The sequence below is a fragment of the Scyliorhinus canicula genome, chromosome 6, assembly GCF_902713615.1.
Source record: "Scyliorhinus canicula chromosome 6, sScyCan1.1, whole genome shotgun sequence".
NCBI classification, from domain to species: Eukaryota; Metazoa; Chordata; class Chondrichthyes; order Carcharhiniformes; family Scyliorhinidae; genus Scyliorhinus; species Scyliorhinus canicula.
In genome coordinates this window covers 219860537-219881418 of record NC_052151.1, presented here as the reverse complement: position 1 = coordinate 219881418, position 20882 = coordinate 219860537, and the positions used below count along the sequence as shown (strand labels likewise).

The window sequence follows — 20882 nt, the reverse complement described above, 5'->3', positions numbered from 1 at the left end:
GGCAGTTTGGCCCATCCATTCTGAACTGACCCTCTGAAGCAGCACCCCACCTCGGCTCCTCCCCATCCTATCCCCGCACGTCTCTGGACACTGAGGGGCAATTTAGCCTGGCCAATCCACCTAACCTGCGCACCTTTGTGACTGTGGTTGGAAACCGGAGCACCCGGAGGAAACCCACGCAGACACGGGGAGAAAGTGCAAACTTCGCACCGACAGTGACCCAGGCCGGAATTGAACCGAGTTCCTGGTGCTGTGAGGCAGCAGTGCTAACCACTGTGCCACCATGCTGGGAACTTTGAGGGAAATTATTCAGCCAAACTGAGAGGCCGATCGTTCCCAATTTGAATTCATATTTATGAATTGTAAAGAAAGGGTGAAGTAGAAAAAAGTTTTTAAAATGGCCACAGCAAAAGGTTAAAACCACCGTGAGAAAGACACTGGTTGCATGTTCCTTTGAAGAAGAAAACCAAATTGGATATTGCTTTCAGTTTCTAAGATTGTGTGAGTGTACAGGAGCTGACTCATGAATAAAGACAGTCGTAAAACAGACTTCTATTTCAATGTATGATCATCTCTCAATGTTCTGTTTAACCAGTGTAGTTACTCGTGGTAGCTGCTTTAAGTTTGTTCTTGTTTGTCTTCGATGTTTACACACCAGGTATTGCATTGAGTCAGGTTTTATTTTCTAAGTAGTTTACACTGTATATCTTGGGCTTGAGGTCTGGTAATATAACCAAAGGTTTGGCACTTTGAGTTGGTGAACCACACAGGGACCAAAGTTCACGATTGCTTATTTTTGACACGCAGCACAGTGAATGTTTTTTCAGTCAATAATAGTTGGGTCTGATTGACCGAGTGCCCTTCTTCATTCAGGCACAACACCTGTTGAGGACAGAACTAACCTGTTACAATGGCTGAAGGAAGCAAGGGTATATTCCAAATGCCAACGCTTGGAAGGCCCTTTCGGATCGGGATGTTGTATGATCGACGCAATGACACAATCATCCCAGGTAATGCCAGATCCTAACAGGCAGAAAATCCCAATATTTCAGTTTGAAAGTAAATAATCCAACCAGCATCCACAGACAAAAGTTAGATCATTAAAATCTCAATATTATCAAACTCACAAAATCACACGGAATGTCAAACTGAAAAGTCACTGGAATATAGATCTCAATATCACCCAGAATATAGATCCCAATATCACCCAGAATATAGATCCCAATATCACCCAGAATATAGATCCCAATATCACCCAGAATATAGATCCCAATATCACCCAGAATATAGATCCCAATATCACCCAGAATATAAACCCCAATTTCACCCAGAATATCGATCCCAATATCACCCCGAATATAGATCTCAATATCACCCAGAATATAGATCCCAATATCACCCAGAATATAGATCCCAATATCACCCAGAATATAGATCCCAATATCACCCAGAATATAGATCCCAATATCACCCAGAATATAGATCCCAATATCACCCAGAATATAGATCCCAATGTCACCCAGAATATAGATCCCAATATCACCCAGAATATAGATCCCAATATCACCCAGAATATAGATCCCAATATCACCCAGAATATAGATCCCAACATCACCCAGAATATAGATCCCAATGTCACCCAGAATATAGATCCCAATATCACCCAGAATATAGATCTCAATATCACCCAGAATATAGATCCCAATATCACCCAGAATATAGATCCCAATATCACCCAGAATATAGATCCCAATATCACCCAGAATATAGATCCCAATATCACCCAGAATATAGATCCCAATATCACCCAGAATATAGATCCCAATGTCACCCAGAATATAGATCCCAATATCACCCAGAATATAGATCCCAATATCACCCAGAATATAGATCCCAATATACCCAGAATATAGATCCCAATATCACCCAGAATATAGATCCCAATATCACCCAGAATATAAACCCCAATTTCACCCAGAATATCGATCCCAATATCACCCAGAATATAGATCCCAATATCACCCAGAATATAGATCCCAATATCACCCAGAATATAGATCCCAATATCACCCAGAATATAGATCCCAATATCACCCTGAATATCAGAGATTATCATAGAATTTACAGTGCAGAAGGAGGCCATTCAGCCCATTTAATCTGCACCGGCTCTTGGAAAGAGCACCCTACCCAAGGTCAACACCTCCACCCTATCCCCATAACCCAGTAACCCCACCCAACCCAACACTAAGGGCAATTGTGGACACTAAGGGCAATTTAGCATGGACAATCCACCTAACCTGCACATCTTTGGACTGTGGGAGGAAACCGGAGCACCCGGAGGAAACCCACGCAAACACGGGGAGGATGTGCAGACTCCCCACAGACAGTAACCCAAGCCGGAATCGAACCTGGGACCCTGGAGCTGTGAAGCAATTGTGCTATCCACAATGCTACCGTGCTGCCCTTGAAAGAAACGATATCGCTTATTGTTACGAGTCGGTTCAACTGAAGTTACTGTGAAAAGCCCCGAGTCGCCCCATTCCGGCGAGGCTGTTCTGGGAATCGAACCGTGCGGCTGGAACTCCTTGGTCTGCTTTACAATGCCAGCGATTTAGCCCAGTGAGCTAAACAACCCCTAATATAGATCCCAATATCACCCAGAATATAGATCCCAATATACCCAGAATATAGATCCCAATATCACCCAGAACATAGATCCCAATATACCCAGAATATAGATCCCAATATCACCCAGAATATAGATCCCAATATCACCCAGAATATAGATCCCAATATCACCCAGAACATAGATCCCAATATACCCAGAATATAGATCCCAATATCACCCAGAATATAGATCCATATATCACCCAGAACATAGATCCCAATATCACCCAGAATATAGATCCCAATATCACCCAGAATATAGATCCCAATATCACCCAGAACATAGATCCCAATATCACCCAGAATATAGATCCCAATATCACCCAGAATATAGATCCCAATATCACCCAGAATATAGATCCCAATATCACCCAGAATATAGATCCCAATATCACCCAGAATATAGATCCCAATATACCCAGAATATAGATCCCAATATCACCCAGAATATAGATCCCAATATACCCAGAATATAGATCCCAATATCACCCAGAACATAGATCCCAATATACCCAGAATATAGATCCCAATATCACCCAGAACATAGATCCCAATATACCCAGAATATAGATCCCAATATCACCCAGAACATAGATCCCAATATCACCCAGAATATAGATCCCAATATCACCCAGAATATAGATCCCAATATCAACCAGAATATAGATCCCAATATCACCCAGAACATAGATCCCAATATCACCCAGAATATAGATCCCAATATACCCAGAATATAGATCCCAATATCACCCAGAACATAGATCCCAATATACCCAGAATATAGATCCCAATATCAGCCAGAACATAGATCCCAATATCACCCAGAATATAGATCCCAATATCACCCAGAATATAGATCCCAATATCACCCAGAACATAGATCCCAATATCACCCAGAATATAGATCCCAATATCACCCAGAATATAGATCCCAATATCACCCAGAACATAGATCCCAATATCACCCAGAATATAGATCCCAATATCACCCAGAATATAGATCCCAATATCACCCAGAATATAGATCCCAATATCACCCAGAATATAGATCCCAATATCACCCAGAATATAGATCCCAATATCACCCAGAATATAGATCCCAATATCACCCAGAACATAGATCCCAATATCACCCAGAATATAGATCCCAATATCACCCAGAATATAGATCCCAATATCACCCAGAATATAGATCCCAATATCACCCAGAATATAGATCCCAATATCACCCAGAATATAGATCCCAATATCACCCAGAATATAGATCCCAATATCACCCAGAATATAGATCCCAATATCACCCAGAATATAGATCCCAATATCACCCAGAATATAGATCCCAATATACCCAGAATATAGATCCCAATATCACCCAGAATATAGATCCCAATATACCCAGAATATAGATCCCAATATCACCCAGAATATAGATCCCAATATCAACCAGAATATTGATCCCAATATCACCCAGAACATAGATCCCAATATCACCCAGAATATAGATCCCAATATCCCCCAGAATATAGGTCCCAATATCACCCAGAATATAGATCCCAATATCACCCAGAATATAGACCCCAATATCACCCAGAATATAGATCCCAATATACCCAGAATATAGATACCAATATCACCCAGAATATAGATCCCAATATACCCAGAATATAGATCCCAATATCACCCAGAATATAGATCCCAATATACCCAGAATATAGATCCCAATATCACCCAGAATATAGATCCCAATATCACCCAGAATATAGACCCCAATATCACCCAGAATATAGATCCCAATATCACCCAGAATATAGATCCCAATATCACCCAGAATATAGATCCCAATATCACCCAGAATATAGATCCCAATATCACCCAGAATATAGATCCCAATATCACCCAGAATATAGATCCCAATATCACCCAGAATATAGATCCCAATATCACCCAGAATATAGATCCCAATATCACCCAGAATATAGATCCCAATATCACCCAGAATATAGATCCCAATATCACCCAGAATATAGATCCCAATATCACCCAGAATATAGATCCCAATATCACCCAGAATATAGATCCCAATATCACCCAGAATATAGATCCCAATATCACCCAGAATATAGATCCCAATATCACCCAGAATATAGATCCCAATATCACCCAGAATATAGATCCCAATATCACCCAGAATATAGATCCCAATATCACCCAGAATATAGATCCCAATATCACCCAGAATATAGATCCCAATATCACCCAGAATATAGATCCCAATATCACCCAGAATATAGATCCCAATATCACCCAGAATATAGATCCCAATATCACCCAGAATATAGATCCCAATATACCCAGAATATAGATCCCAATATCACCCAGAATATAGATCCCAATATACCCAGAATATAGATCCCAATATCACCCAGAATATAGATCCCAATATCACCCAGAATATTGATCCCAATATCACCCAGAACATAGATCCCAATATCACCCAGAATATTGATCCCAATGTCACCCAGAATATAGACCCCAATATCACCCAGAATATAGATCCCAATATACCCAGAATATAGATACCAATATCACCCAGAATATAGATCCCAATATCACCCAGAATATAGATCCCAATATCACCCAGAATATAGATCCCAATATCACCCAGAATATAGATCCCAATATCACCCAGAATATAGGTCCCAATATCACCCAGAATATAGATCCCAATATCACCCAGAATATAGACCCCAATATCACCCAGAATATAGATCCCAATATACCCAGAATATAGATACCAATATCACCCAGAATATAGATCCCAATATACCCAGAATATAGATCCCAATATCACCCAGAATATAGATCCCAATATACCCAGAATATAGATCCCAATATCACCCAGAATATAGATCCCAATATCACGCAGAATATAGACCCCAATATCACCCAGAATATAGATCCCAATATCACCCAGAATATAGATCCCAATATCACCCAGAATATAGATCCCAATATCACCCAGAATATAGATCCCAATATCACCCAGAATATAGATCCCAATATCACCCAGAATATAGATCCCAATATCACCCAGAATATAGATCCCAATATCACCCAGAACATAGATCCCAATATCACCCAGAATATTGATCCCAATGTCACCCAGAATATAGATCCCAATATCACCCAGAATATAGATCCCAATATCACCCAGAATATAGATCCCAATATCACCCAGAATATTGATCCCAATATCAACCAGAATATAGATCCCAATATCACCCAGAATATAGATCCCAATATCACCCAGAATATAGATCCCAATATCACCCAGAATATCGATCCCAATATCACCCAGAATATAGATCCCAATATCACCCAGAATATTGATCCCAATATCACCCAGAATATAGATCCCAATATCACCCAGAATATAGATCCCAATATCACCCAGAATATAGATACCAATATCAGCCAGAATATAGATCCCAATATCACCCAGAATATAGATCCCAATATCACCCAGAATATAAATCCAATATCACCCAGAATATAGATCCCAATATCAGCCCGAATATAGATCCCAATATCACCCAGAATATAAATCCAATATCACCCAGAATATAGATCCCAATATCACCCAGAATATAGATCCCAATATCACCCAGAATATAGATCCCAATATCACCCAGAATATAGATCCCAATATCACCCAGAATATAGATCCCAATATCACCCAGAATATAGATACCAATATCAGCCAGAATATAGATCCCAATATCACCCAGAATATAGATCCCAATATCACCCAGAATATAAATCCAATATCACCCAGAATATAGATCCCAATATCAGCCAGAATATAGATCCCAATATCACCCAGAATATAAATCCAATATCACCCAGAATATAGATCCCAATATCACCCAGAATATAGATCCCAATATCACCCAGAATATAGATCCCAATATCACCCAGAATATAGATCCCAATATCACCCAGAATATAGATACCAATATCAGCCAGAATATAGATCCCAATATCACCCAGAATATAGATCCCAATATCACCCAGAATATAGATCCCAATATCACCCAGAATATAGATACCAATATCAGCCAGAATATAGATCCCAATATCAGCCAGAATATAGATCCCAATATCAGCCAGAATATAGATCCCAATATCAACCAGAATATAGATCCCAATATCACCCAGAATATAGATCCCAATATCACCCAGAATATTGATCCCAATATCACCCAGAATATAGGTCCCAATATTACCCAGAATATAGATCCCAATATCACCCAGAATATAGGTCCCAATATCACCCAGAATATAGATCCCAATATCACCCAGAATATAGATCCCAATATCACCCAGAATATAGATCCCAATATCACCCAGAATATAAATCCAATATCACCCTGAATGTAAACAGCAATAACCCTCAGAACTGACCCTCTGACCATGCTGCACTCCCTCAGTACCGACCCTCTGACAGTGCAGCACTCCCACAGTACTGACCCTCTGACAATACAGCACTCCCTCAGTACTGACCCTCTGACAGTGCAGCACTCCCTCAGTACTGACCCTCTGACAGTGCAGCACTCCCTCAGTACTGACCCTCTGACACTACCCTCTGACAGTGCAGCACTCCCTCAGTACTGACCCTCTGACAGTGCGGCAGTCCCTCAGTACTGACCCTCTAACAGTGCAGCACTCCCTCAGTACTGACCCTCTGACAGTGCCGCACTCCCTCAGTACTGACCCTCTGACACTACCCTCTGACAGTGCAGCACTCCCTCAGTACTGACCCTCTGACAGTGCGGCAGTCCCTCAGTACTGACCCTCTGACAGTGCAGCACTCCTTCAGTACTGACCCTCTGACAGTGCAGCACTCCCTCAGTACTGACCCTCTGACAGTGCAGTACTCCCTCAGTACTGAGCCGCTGACAGTGCAGCACTCCCTCAGTACTGACCCTCTGACAGTGCAGCACTCCCTCAGTACTGACCCTCTGACAGTGCAGTACTCCCTCAGTACTGACCCGCTGACAGTGAGTACTCCCTCAGTACTGACCCTCTGACAGTGCAGCATTCCCTCAGTACTGACCCTCTGACAGTGCAGCACTCCCTCAGTACTGAACCTCTGACAGTGCAGCACTCCCTCAGTACTGACCCTCTGACAGTGCGGCACTCCCTCAGTACTGACCCTCTGACAGTGAGTACTCCCTCAGTACTGACCCTCTGACAGTGCAGCATTCCCTCAGTACTGACCCTCTGACAGTGCCGCTCCCTCAGTACTGACCCTCTGACAGTGCAGCATCATCTTCTTGTTTTTATATTGTGACTCTGTACTGAACCTCTGACAATACAGCTGTCTGTACTGACCTGACAGTGCAGCACTCTCTCAGTACTGACCATCTGACAGTGCAGCAGTTCCTCTGTACTGACTCTCTGACAGTGCAACACTACCTCAGTGCTGACCCTCTGACAGTGCAGCACTCCCTCAGTACTGACCTTCTGACAGTGCAGCATTCCCTCATTACTGACCCTCTGACAGTGCGGCGCTCCCTCAGTACTAACCCTCTGACAATGCAGGACTCCCTCAGTACTGACCCTCTGACAGTGCGGCACTCCCACAGATCTGACCCTGTGACAGTGCAGCACTCCCTCAGTACTGACCCTCTGACAGTGCAGTACTCCCTCAGTACTGACCCTCTGACAGTGCGGTACTCCCTCAGTACTGACCCTCAGTGCGGCACTCCCTCAGTACTGACCCTCTGACAGTGCAGTACTCCCTCAGTACTGACCCTCTGACAGTGCGGTACTCCCTCAGTACTGACCCTCAGTGCGGCGCTCCCTCAGTACTGACCCTCTGACAGTGCAGCACTCCCTCAGTACTGACCCTCTGACAGTGCAGCACTCCCTCAGTACTGACCCTCTGACAGTGCAGCTCCCTCAGTACTGACCCTCTGACAGTGCAGCATTCCCTCAGTACTGACCCTCTGACAGTGCAGCACTCCCTCAGTACTGACCCTCTGACAGTGCAGCACTCCCTCAGAACTGACCCTCTGACAGTGCAGCACTCCCTCAGTACTGACCCTCTGACTGTGCAGCACTCCCTCAATATTGCCCTCCTGTTACTGGTGTCTGTTTGTGGGACTTGGCAGAGCTGCTTAAGAACATCGACGTGCAGCCAAAACCCAGCTCTGCCTTTCACGTTCTTTCCTCGGAATCCATTCAAGACATAGCTTTCTCCTTGGGTGTGGAAGCCCCTCTGAATGCCAGCTTTCTGAGTGGAATGGTGGAGGTGAGCGGCTCAGCCCAATACCTCAACGACAGCAAGAACTCAAATCAGCAAGCCCGGGTCTCTCTCAACTACCGAGCAACTACCCGGTTCGAGGAGCTGACCATGAGTCAACTGGGACCCCAGCATATCACCTACCCTTCAGTCTTCGACCAGGCCTCAGCCACTCATGTTGTCACGGCCGTGCTGTACGGTGCTCAGGCCTTCTTTGTGTTTGACCGGGAATATTCATCCAATGAGAACGTTCAGGATATCGAGGGAAGCCTGGAGGTGATGGTCAAAAAGATTCCCACTTTCCAGATTGAGGGAAAAGGCTCCTTGAAGCTGACTGACACAGAGAAACAAGTTATTGATACCTTTAGCTGTAACTTTCATGGAGATTTCTTACTCGATAGGAACCCAGTGAGCTACGAGGAAGCTGTTCAGGTTTACTCAACGCTGCCCAAGTTACTGGGTGGCCAAGGAGAGAAGGCAGTGCCAATGAGAGTCTGGCTGTACCCTCTGACCATGCTGGAAAATAAAGCTGCCCAGATTGTTCGGGAGATCAGTGTCGGGCTAGTCAATCAGTGCGAGCAGGTCTTGGAGCAATTCAATGACATTGAGATGAGATGCAATGATATCGTCAAACACCCATCTGCCAGAGCTTTCCCCGAGTTAAAGACAAAGATCGAAACCTTCAGGAGATTGTGCCTGGAATACAAGATGGTCCTTAAACAAGAGCTGGCAAAGGTGCTGCCATCCATCCGTGGGACAGGACAAGGGGAAGGCAGCCTGGTAGAGATATTGGAAGGGAAAGAACGCTCTCCATTCAGCCTCACCTCCCTGGACACTTGGCTGGAGAAGACTGAGAAGGAAGTGAACACAGTGGACGTGTACCTGGCCATGCTGGGCGGAGTGGATATTCTGAGCAAGAGCCAGTTGGACAGAATCTTGGCGGACCCAATGATTGAGCATGTTGTCTGCTTCACCTTCACCTCACTGCAGGATAACGATACAGCCCTACAGGGACTCTCCAACTACCTCAAGACCCCAAGGAATGTGTCAGAACGAAGCCACCCATCAGAAGGTGACCCAAGTCGGCCGAGTGAGAGTTGGTTTGATGAGGCACCGGTGTCAGAACGAATGAGGAAGGAGGCACGGCTGTTCCGACAGTTTATTGAGTTCAACAAATCCTGTGGGAAAACCATAGATCAGGGGAGCAGCAGGATTGTGATCGCTTCAATCCATGACAAGAGTTGTTCTGGAGCATCGGTTTTCATGTATGAAGAGGGAATTCTGCTGAATAAGAAATTCGCCCAGCAGAAACCTGACATTCCGCAGGTCAGAGAAATAACTGATTCAGGTTTAACTCTGCAGCTCAAGGCCCCTGAAGTTAACATTGGACCAGTGCTGATGTTCAAGGTCGGGCACAAGCGGATTGTGGACGACGATTGGACCTGGGATAATACACAGAAAGATGCTGAGGAGTTCAGAGTGTCTGGCTTAAATCTACACACAGAATACCACTTCAGATTTGCCGCTGTCTACAAGCCGTGGGTGGGTTTGCTCAGTGATCCCATTGCTAAGGTCAACTTCAATCCTATCATAACATCGAATACATACAGGCCAGTAAACCGAGATTGATCATTCCTTTGGCAGATTTCAGTGTCACCACAGTCTCATGTGCAATGTACAATATTAATCTTTAGCTTCTTCTGCTGCTCTAATGTATTGGATTCTTTTTCAAAATACAAAGAAACAGCTAAAGGTGCAAAGGCACTTTTTTTTTTAGTCTCTGCTGAAATCAGCTGACCTGCAAATTGAGCTTATTAAAATGATATTGGGATCCTAGTGCAGTTGGTGGCGTAGGCGATGGGAGGGGAGGGGAGGGAGCAAGACAAGCATGGTAAAGAGAGTGAGAGGGAACCTCAGGAGAAGATGCAGCACCATCCAGGGAGATAGTGGATGAGTCGAATGTGAGACAGGGGGGACAGTGGAAGGGGTGCCGGAGGAAGGTGGGCAGGACAAGGGTTATTTTCAGGGCAGCTGATTGTTGAGTATTTGGCCCGTCTTGGTGAATTTCAGCAGAAAGTATTGTTGCCCTGTGTTCTCTTGCTCCAAGTTGTATAGTAATTGTTTCAAAGATAAATAAAGGCGGAGTGACACTGAATGTATTAGCTTTTGGTTATTGATCTGTCACCAGTCACGGCCCATTAAATCCACACTGAATAAACTAGATACATCGCTAACTGAGGCAGAGGAAGATTTCAGAGTACGGGAGCCCCAGGGGGAGAATCCTCCTCCAACAGAGAGGGAGAATTCATAACACAGAGAAGCAGAAAAACAATATCCATCATCACCGAGAGACAGAAAGTTCAGAAAATGGAGTCAGCGGAACAATCTGTTATCCCACAGAACGAGAGAGAGTTCAAACACAAGAGAGGGTTCAGAACACAGGAAGGCAGAGAGATAGACAGAGAATTGAGAACACAGGGAGCCAGGGGAGAAATCTTCCTCCACACGACGCTAATTCATCCTTTGCTTTTTTTTTCCAATTGAGGGACAATTTAGTGTGGCCAATCCACCTACCCTGTACATCTTTGGGGGTGTGAGGGGGGTGGGGGGGAGAGACCTTGAAAAACGCGAGGAAAATGAGCAAACTCCAGACAGACAATTGGTGCCATGAGGCAGCAGAGCTAACCACTGCGCCACCATGCTGTGCGATAATTTTAAGAAAAAGAATATACAATAAAAATAATATGTGAAAAGGAAGAAAGATAACTTTCGTGAAAGGAGTAATGGTGTAATATCTGAAGAAGACAGACAGATCTTTGAAGAAAAATGTTTGATTTGGTCTGTCCCACGACAGCTACACCAACATTGGTACACACGTTACTGTCCCCTCGGTGCGTACATAATGATAATCTTTATTGTCATTGTAGGTTTACATTAACGCTGCAATGAAGTTACTGTGAAAAGCCCCTAGTCCCCACATTCCGGCGCCTGTTCGGGTACACCGAGGGAGAATTCAGAATGTCCCAGTGACCTAACAAGCACGTCTTTGGACTGTGGGAGGAAACCGGAGCACCCGGAGGAAACCCACGCAGATACGGGGAGGATGTGCAGACTCGGCACAGACAGTGACCCGAGCCGGGAATCGAACCTGGGTCCCTGGTGTTGTGAAGTAACAGTGCTACCCACTGTGCTACTGTGCCAAGTTTCTGAGTAACCCCAAATGGCTGGGCACTATGGTCAGTCACTCCATTTCTGGCCTTACATCCTACCGTGGATGAATATTCCACCTGGCTGAAGCCCCGGGGCTCCGAAGGAACTAAATTTTTTGACTTCATTTCAGTCTCTTGAACCCTGATTTCCCAAATCAAATCTCAGCTCTTATCAGTGCTTCTCACAGGTACCTCAAGGTTTGCAATAGCCAGGTGGTTTACAAAGCTCTCAATGGTATTTTCTCATCAGACATCAATCACGTATTATTATTTTAAAAAAGTACCCGATGATTTTTTTCCAATTGAGGGGCAATTTAGCGTGGCCAATCCGCCTAACAGCCACATCTTTGGGTTGTGGGGGTGAGACCCACACAGACACAGGGGAGAATGTGCAAACTCCACACAGGGCCGGGATCAAACCGGGCCCTGAGCGCCGGAGGCCGCTGTGCTAACCACTGTGCCACCATATCAATCTCATATTATGTTCATCAATTAAGTCTCATTGCTGTTTCAGATTTTCTTTAATTGTTTTATTCAAAATTTTTACAAAATGTTACAAACCACTACAGAAAGCAAACAACAAAGAACATAATAGTAATAATAAAGAAAAACAAATTAACAACTTAACAAAGCAAGGTGGGGTATCTGCCCTTTACTTTCCATGTACTGAGTGGCTGTTGTTGCACATTTTACTGTGGTTGTAAAACGCGTTTATTGGAGTGTATTAACACGCCTCCGAGTTCGACGTGTGCTTAACACTACTAGGCTCTGTTGTATGTAATTATTTAGCTCTGGAGTCGCCAGTTGCCGTATAGACAACGTCACAAGTATTCCAAGGCCAAGTTCAAAGTAATAAAGACGATACACCGTTTAGTAAAGTTCAAACGATCAATATTTATTATACAGTTATAATAAATACTCATGCACACTAAGAGACTAAGCTATAACTAAACTTAAGTGAACAGAATACTTATCTAACAGGAACAGGCAAGGTCAGAGAACGAGGCCTTCGTCCTGGTCTTGTACTGCAGCCTTCAGCAAGCGTTCTGGTACTTGGGAGTCTAGTGGGCTTGGATCGCGTAGCGAGCGTTGAACTTACGGTTTCGGCGGCTGGTGCTCAACGGCTGGAGTCAGGATGTAAGATGTCAGTCAGAGCCAGAGCACGAGTTTAACAGACCGGGCTCTGTGGGGAACTTGCCTTTATACCCCTCTCTAATGTCCTTGCCCCCTTCTAGGCGGGCTCTACCTTTCGGTACCGATTGGAGCGTTTCCAAACGGTTACCTTCGAAATCCTCCAATGCGGGGGCTTCCCTCGATGTTGGGGGTGGTTTCGATATTCGTTACTCTGGTGCCATCCTGCCTGCACAACCAATTAAGTGTTACATTGAGATGGAAATGTTGCCATTGTTTGTGCCTGGATCTGGGCTGCCTCATCAGAATGTTAAGCGCTTTGCCATTAACACCTTTGGCTTGGAGATCTTGCACCTGGCCAGAAAACTGGTTTGCTGCTTGCAAAATGCTAATTAGTTGAGAGCAGGCTGTCTGTTCTCACTAAACAGGCTTTTCCTTCTGTCTTCCATTTTAGTTTGGCTCAGTGTCCATTTTGCGTGGCCAGCATGGCTACATTCCCTCCTTGTGATCCTCACAATCATACTATTGTGAAGGATCACCTATGTACGTTGCCTTCCTTGTGTTCTGACCTCTTGCCAGTTCCTGTTCTACTCTATCTTAAACCATGGGAAGAAGAGAAAAATTTTTTAACTAACATTTCTACTTGGCCCTATGTCAAAGGGACATGCATTACTACAACTGGGAACCTCTACCTATCACTATTAACCTTAACCTTAACTTAACATTTCATCACTCTAAAACCTTAACCATTCACACCACAACATCACACTTCCCAACTCGGCAGTCGAGTATGGAACAATATAATACATGGCTGAACTTTTTATTTACAGAGTGTTGTAATCAGTGAGGGGTTGAGGGGTTTGGTGGAATCCGAAGATGGGGGATTGAACTCTATAGATGGGTGAGGTGCTGGAACGAGAGGCTCTCCTCTTCCATTTCCTCAACCTGAGGGTCTGTACTAGTATGATGAGGATCGCGATCACCAACAGTGATTCGATTATATAGGACATGGAGTACCACGTCATGAATTTAGTGCACCAGGTCTGAACCTCGTTGATCAGAGCTGAGCACTGGGGGTTTGCTGTGATTGAAACATTTACGGTGGGGGTTGTGGGGGAAACGTGTCTTGTTTCCACACATATACATATAACATTAAACAGTAATAAGTGGGCTTCCATCGTTTTGCTGTTCTTCTTCTTTCTCTTCCTTCTTCCTTCGGTATTGACAATCCTGGCTTCGACCTCTGTCTCGTCCTTTGAAACCTTTGGGATCAAGCACAGTATCTGTCAATACACAGTTTAAGACCTTTACTTGTTAGTGCATCTGTCTTTCAAAACCCAATTGACCCTTTAAAATGACTGGCCAAGTCACACCCTGTGACTCCCCTCATTTTTTTTTTTTTCAAAAAGCGAATTTAAAGACCAGCATACACCTAACAATCCTTCCCTCTGCGAGCCGTCTCGCAGGCTTTGCTGATTTACCATCCGAATGTTTCCGGATGTAAATAGCATGTGGGATGGCGGCCGAAGGGCTACCTAACTTAAAATGAAAACAAACTTTGAAACAAACATCCGAATGAGTTGCGTATGGGCCGCGACGGGTACGAGTTGGATGGGATCCCCGGGTAGGGCGTGCTGTGCCATACCCGAGCTTGGCTGACCAAGGGTTGGTTCTCAGACAGGGCGGGTCCTCAGTGCCGTTTGTCCACTGCCTGAGTAACCTGGAAAGAAACGGGTACGAATGTGTTTGCCATGACTTGCAGCCTCTATTTCGCCGAATAGAGGGGCACCTAAAAAAACCAAGGGAGCCAAGATGCTCCAACTGAGGACATCACTGAAGTTCTCAGAGATATCTGCAGATAAACTATTTGGCGTGTGGCCTTACAACTTTGGAAAAGATCTCCAATCAAACCAAAGTTCTCAAAAGTTTTGGCAGACAAACTAACGTGTATGTGAGGTGGTCACAATCTTTTCAGCTGAAAAGAAGATGTCCATCCTCCAACTGAACAATGTACAATCCTTAAAACAAACAAACATAAAACGAAGACAAACATACGTGCAGGTTCCATCAGAAAGGACATCGTTTCCCTCAAACGATTCCTATTTTACATCATCTGGACACCTCACTTTGATTCTGCCTCTGTGAACAGGGTCACAAAGGGGTTGCCGTGTCGGGATTCAGACATTGCGTCGTCCTGCTCTCCCGGATCCCACACCCTTATGTGGATCAGGCATGCAACTCTGGAATTGTGTGACCGGGGGTCACTCTCATCGTTACGGACAAGTCTGTATGAATTGTCCCTGTGCCATAATGTAGTGTCGAGTGTGTTGTCGGGGTAGTCGGGGTCGGGTGGTGGTTCTGGATATTTGAGGTAGGTGACTTCCATGGGGTCACTGGAGTCGGGGTCGTAGTTGGTGCAGTGTGGGCTGTATGGCTGTGTGCTGTCGCTGTCTTCAGAGTCAGTGTCAGTCCTGCTGTCTCTGCTGTGGCAGCTTGTGGGCGTGTCGGGGCGTGGTCTGTCGTGGTCTGTGGGCGGAGTCGTGGGCGAGTCCGTGGATGAACTGGTCTGTGAGGGGGATGGTGGAAAAGTGTTTCTGGTGGGCGGGGTGAAGTGTTCTGCTGCATCCAGCAGGACATGGTGAGCATGGTTGGCCTGTGTTCCATATGCCTTTAACTGGTTTATATGGAACCACGCGGTCTTCCCATTAGGATATTTTATCCTGTAAACGGAGGGGCTAATTTTGTCCGAAATTGAGTAGGGACCGGAATATTTTGGAGCCAAAAAACTGCTGGGGTTATAAACAGATAACATTACCTGTTGCCCAACCTGGAATTCTGTGGTGTGTACGGTCTTATTGAAACAGGCAGTACGTTGCTGTCGGCGTTTCCCTAGCTGGACTGCGGCTGCGATCTGTGCAGACCTCACAGTCTCAACTAGATCTTTAACTGCCTTTTCATGTGTGAGGGCCGTCACTTCGGGGCTTGTCATGTCCAGTCCTAAAAGGAATTCTGTACCTTTCATAGGGCGTCCGGTCATGAGTGTATGTGGTGTGTATCCTGTAGATGTGGAGACAGTGTTCCTTATGAACATGAGTGCAAAGGGGAGCACTGAATCCCATGTGGAATTATTCTCTTGAACCATTTTCCTGAGGGTCGTTTTTAGGGTCCGATTCATGCGCTCCACAATCCCGCTGGACTGTGGATGATACGCAATATGAAAATTTTGTTTGATGCCAAATATTGTCAGGACGTTCCTCATGACCCGTCCTGTAAAGTGAGATCCCTGGTCCGAATCGATACTTCGGGGTAAACCCCATCTCGTGAAGATGTGGTGGGTCAGGATCTTTGCAGCTGTCTTAGCTGTGTTTGTACGTGATGGAAATGCCTCTACCCATTTTGTAAAGTTATCTATCACCACCAGAACATACTTATAGCCATTCCGACAAGGGGGCAATGGACCTATAAAATCGATCTGGAGGTTTGTCCAAGGGCCGTTAACTGGGCGAGTATGCCGAAGTTGTGCTTTCTTAGAATACCGCTCCGGGTTATTCTGAGCACAAATCAGGCAATTCTCTATATAATGTGTGACATCAGTCCTGAGATTAGGCCACCAACAGAGTTGCCTGAGGTGCCTCGTTGTTGCATCAATTCCCTGATGCCCGTGTCCGTCATGGAACAAGGCAATCATTGCATTCCTGTCCTGCTCCGGGACCACATAAAGTTGGTCCTTAATGATCACACCCTCATGTGTGGTCAGTGCGTGTTTAAAGTGCTCGTACGCAGGCACAAAGTTTCCCTTGAAAACCTCCCTGAGGTCTCCGTCCTGTTTCTGTGCTGCTACGAGATCTTTAACTTCTGTTTGTGAGACTTGTACTGCGCTCACAGGGGCGCTAGCTGGTGCGCTAGCTGGGGGGGTCCATAAGTGTCCTCTCCTGGAACCTGCCTTAGCCAACGCGTCGGCTTTTACATTCCCAGGGGGTGATGACCTATGGTGGCTGCGAACTTTTATTATTCCGAAGGTCCTGTCCTTCGCTTTGTCTAGAATATGCTGGAGTAAGGGGGCTGATGGAAGGGGTTTTCCGTCTGCGGAGACAAAACCTCGTGTCCTCCACAGGGGCAGAAAATCTGTCAAACTGTTGCATACATATAAGCTGTCTGAATATATGTCTGCTGGGCTGGGGAAAGAAGCGGGGTGGTCCACTATGTACGCTATGGCTGCTAGCTCTGCTGCCTGCGCGCCTAAGTGACCGGGTAACTTCAGTGCTATTTCCTCGAGAGCGCGCCCCTGCGCGTCCTCGACATAGATGCCGCATCCAGTGATACGCTCACCATTTAAAACTGTGGATGAACCGTCCACGTATATCTTGAGGGGTCCACACGTGTCTGTGTGTGGGGTGCCTTGTGTTGGGTTTCCTAGCTTCCTGGGGGGTGTTTTTGCTATGAAGGGGCCTGTGTTATGCAGGGGAGCTACAATTTCACAGTCATGGGGCTGTCGGGGTATTGGAGGTTGTCTGCTAAATATGTGTGTGTGCGTGTCCGTTTTACAGTAATGTCCCGTCCTTGTAAAAGTAGGGTCCACCTAGCTGCCCTAATCTGGCTAACTGAACCGTCCTTCAGTCGACCGTCTAGTAGTAGCTGTGTGGGTGTGTGTTCGGTTAGAATGGTGATGGGGTTTAGTCCGGTTATGTATGAGAAATACTGTACTGCCCAGAAGACAGCAAGGAGGTGCCTCTCACAGGCTGAAAATCCTTGTTCAACCGGGTCTAACAGTCGGGAGGCATAAGCCACTGGTCTTAATTGCTCGTGCCGTTCCTGAAGCAACACGGCCGAGAGGGTCAGATCGGTGCTAGCTACCTCGATTGCGTACGGGGAAAGTTGGTCTGGGACTAGCAGCGCGGGTGCTGCACTAAGGGCTCGTTTCAACTCCTCCACAGCGCCTGTATGCTGCGGAAGCCATTCCCAGGGGGCTCCTTTCTTAAGGAGGTCTGAAAGTGGGGCGGCTTTTGTCGCGAATCCGTCTATGTGGTTCCGACAATAACCAACCAGTCCTAAAAACGACCGGAGGGCTGAAACATTCTGGGGAAGGGGCAATTTGACGATCGAATCAATTCTTTTGAATTCGATCTCGCGTTTGCCGTGCGTGATGACTGTTCCCAAATACATCACTTTACTTTCCAATATCTGGGCCTTTCTGGGGTTAACTTTACATCCAATTGAAGTCAACAATTCCAGGAGTTCGGCCAGAAGCGAAATGTGCTCTGCCTTTGTGTCTGTCTGCAGTAGTAGGTCGTCTACATACTGTACCAGACATTCGGGTCGGGAAAATTTTTCTAGTCCACTTGCCAGCTGTCGGTGGAAAATGGAGGGGGAATTGTGGAATCCCTGTGGGAGGCATGTCCACGTATACTGCTGAGTTTTAAAAGTGAATGCAAATTTGTATTGGCACGCTTTTGCCAATGGTATGGACCAGAATCCGTTACTGATATCCAATACCGTGAAGTACTTGGCGTTGAGACCCTGCTTGAGCATGGTCTCGGGACTAGTAGCTACCGTTGGGGCTACTGCGGGGGTTACTTTATTGAGTTCCCGATAATCGATGGTCAGACGCCATGATCCATCGGGCTTTCTCACTGGCCAAATAGGGGCATTGTTGGTGGAGGCTACCGTTCTAAGTACACCTTGGTCCAACAAGCTACCTATAACCTTTTCTATTTCCACCTCTGCCTCGAGGGGAAATCTATATTGCTTTTGCGGTCGGGGGTCCTGTCCGGTAACATGAACTTGTCCAGTCATTCTGCCACAGTCATGACGGTGACTTGCAAATGCTGTCCTGTGTTTGTTCAGTAATGCTTTAATTTGTCTGTCTGTGTGGAGTGTAGTCAGGTCGAATGAGTATTCTCCCACTGCGCTAATCCGATTAGCGTAGTCTCCTACTGTGAGGGTGGCGGGTGCTCTGTCTGATCTAGCCATTTGCCAGACACACTGGTTCACTGGGTCGAACGATAAGCTGTGTGTGTTCATAAAATCTATCCCTAGGATGTGTTCTGCTGTCCTGGGAAGGTTTACTAGAACTATGGGGTGTCGTGTGGAAATGTTCCCTAGCTGAATTGCTATGGGTGCTGTAATGTGTCCCTGCTGCGAGTGTCCGGTGAACCCGCTAAGTGTAATGGTGGAGGTGGTCGGCCACGTGTCTGCGTGTGCCGTGATCGTGGAGTTAATGGTGGTGCGGGATCCTCCTGTGTCCCACAGTAATTCTATGGGCTTCCCTTTGACTTTCGCTGTGACTACGGGCCTCCCTGATGAGTCCCATAGTGTGTCACAGACCCAAGTGGGGGAGCCCGAACCGTCAGTCCGTCTCGTCCACATTGGTGGGTCCTGACTGTACTGTAACATTATGGATCGGTTTTGCCTTACTGCGGTTCAGAGTGCCTGTCTGCTGGCCTCTCTGAGATCGCTGGGGTGCTTGGCACTCTTTAGCCCAATGCCCTAACTGTCCACAGTTATAGCATTCCTGTCCTTTCTGCTGAGGGCTGCTCTTGCCTTCATTTACCCATGCGGGCTTCTGGTGCTCTCTGACTGCTTGGATATCTGCAGCAGCCTGAGCCTCTTCTGGGGATCTAACTTTGCCTTTTGCCTGAAGCGATTGCTCCCAAGCGCGGGACAATCTTTTCAGGACCCACTTCTCGTTATGGGCCTCTTCTGAGGGGTCATAGCTGTTGCAAGCGCTCTGTCCTGCTTCTGTTGCGTGGGAGATAATTGTGCGCGTCCACTTAACCATGTTTTCGCGGGTTAAATGCGCTCTATCTAATTGTCCAAAAACTGCGCTGAAATGAATCCACAGCCTTCCTGCGAATGCTGTGGGGTGTTCGGATCTTTTCTGCCTGCATTTGTTTAACCCTTCTACTGGGTCACCTCTATTGTACCCTATGGCATCTAAAATGGCGGTGTGCATCTCCTCTAGGCTGCCTCCTGCCACGTTCTGTGGGTCGGGGAGTGCTGCTACTACACTCTGGTCTAAACTCAGCACGGTGAGCTTAACCTGCTCTCTCTCATCCAGGCCGTACATGGTAGCCTGCTGTTTTACTTTTGCGAAAAACTGGTGGGGGTCTGCGGTGGGGAGGAACGGAGTGATCTTTTCACACGCGTCCCTTAGCTGGGTTACTGTTAAAGGGGTGGTGTAGGTTATGTCTGGGGCGCCTTCTGATTCGGCTTTTCTCTGCGTGGTTACGGGATTCATGGGTGCGGTTATGGTCTGAGCTGTGGGGGGTTGGGGTGCCTGTCGTTTCTGCTGAGCTGCTGGCGCACATGTTCCCTGAACATAACGCTGCGCTGTCTCACTTAATTCCTGCCAATCTGGGGCATTTTCCCCATCTAACTGTGCTCCAAAGGTGCTTTGGAAGCCATTCTGCACCGAAAGCAGAGATTGCAGTTCCGCAATCTGTTTCCTGCATTTCGCGTGGTCAACTGTGCTTTGTCTTTGTTCGGTCGTTGCAGCGTGGAGTGCTCTCAAAGCTGCTTTGAGATCAGAACATTGCCTCTGCAATGCCTCCACCTGCTTTTCCGATTCC

General features: G+C 46.1%; 1 protein-coding gene across 1 annotated transcript; it reads left to right on the top strand.

The window, feature by feature from the left end:
- Positions 1-910: 910 nt before the first annotated feature.
- On the top strand, positions 911-10603 carry LOC119968030 (stonustoxin subunit beta-like). The gene is made up of 2 exons (XM_038801134.1): positions 911-1010; positions 8844-10603. Exons 1-2 carry the CDS (start codon positions 911-913, stop codon positions 10601-10603), a joined length of 1860 nt encoding a protein of 619 aa, XP_038657062.1.
- The last annotated feature ends 10279 nt before the right edge of the window (positions 10604-20882 follow it).

Excerpts from the sequence above, each read along its gene's own strand:
- LOC119968030 (XM_038801134.1), top strand. The coding sequence starts at position 911 with ATGGCTGAAGGAAGCAAGGGTATATTCCAAATGCCAACGCTTGGAAGG. Across the intron at positions 1,011-8,843 it reads CAATGACACAATCATCCCAG|AGCTGCTTAAGAACATCGAC; the intron begins GTAATGCCAGAT and ends GGGACTTGGCAG.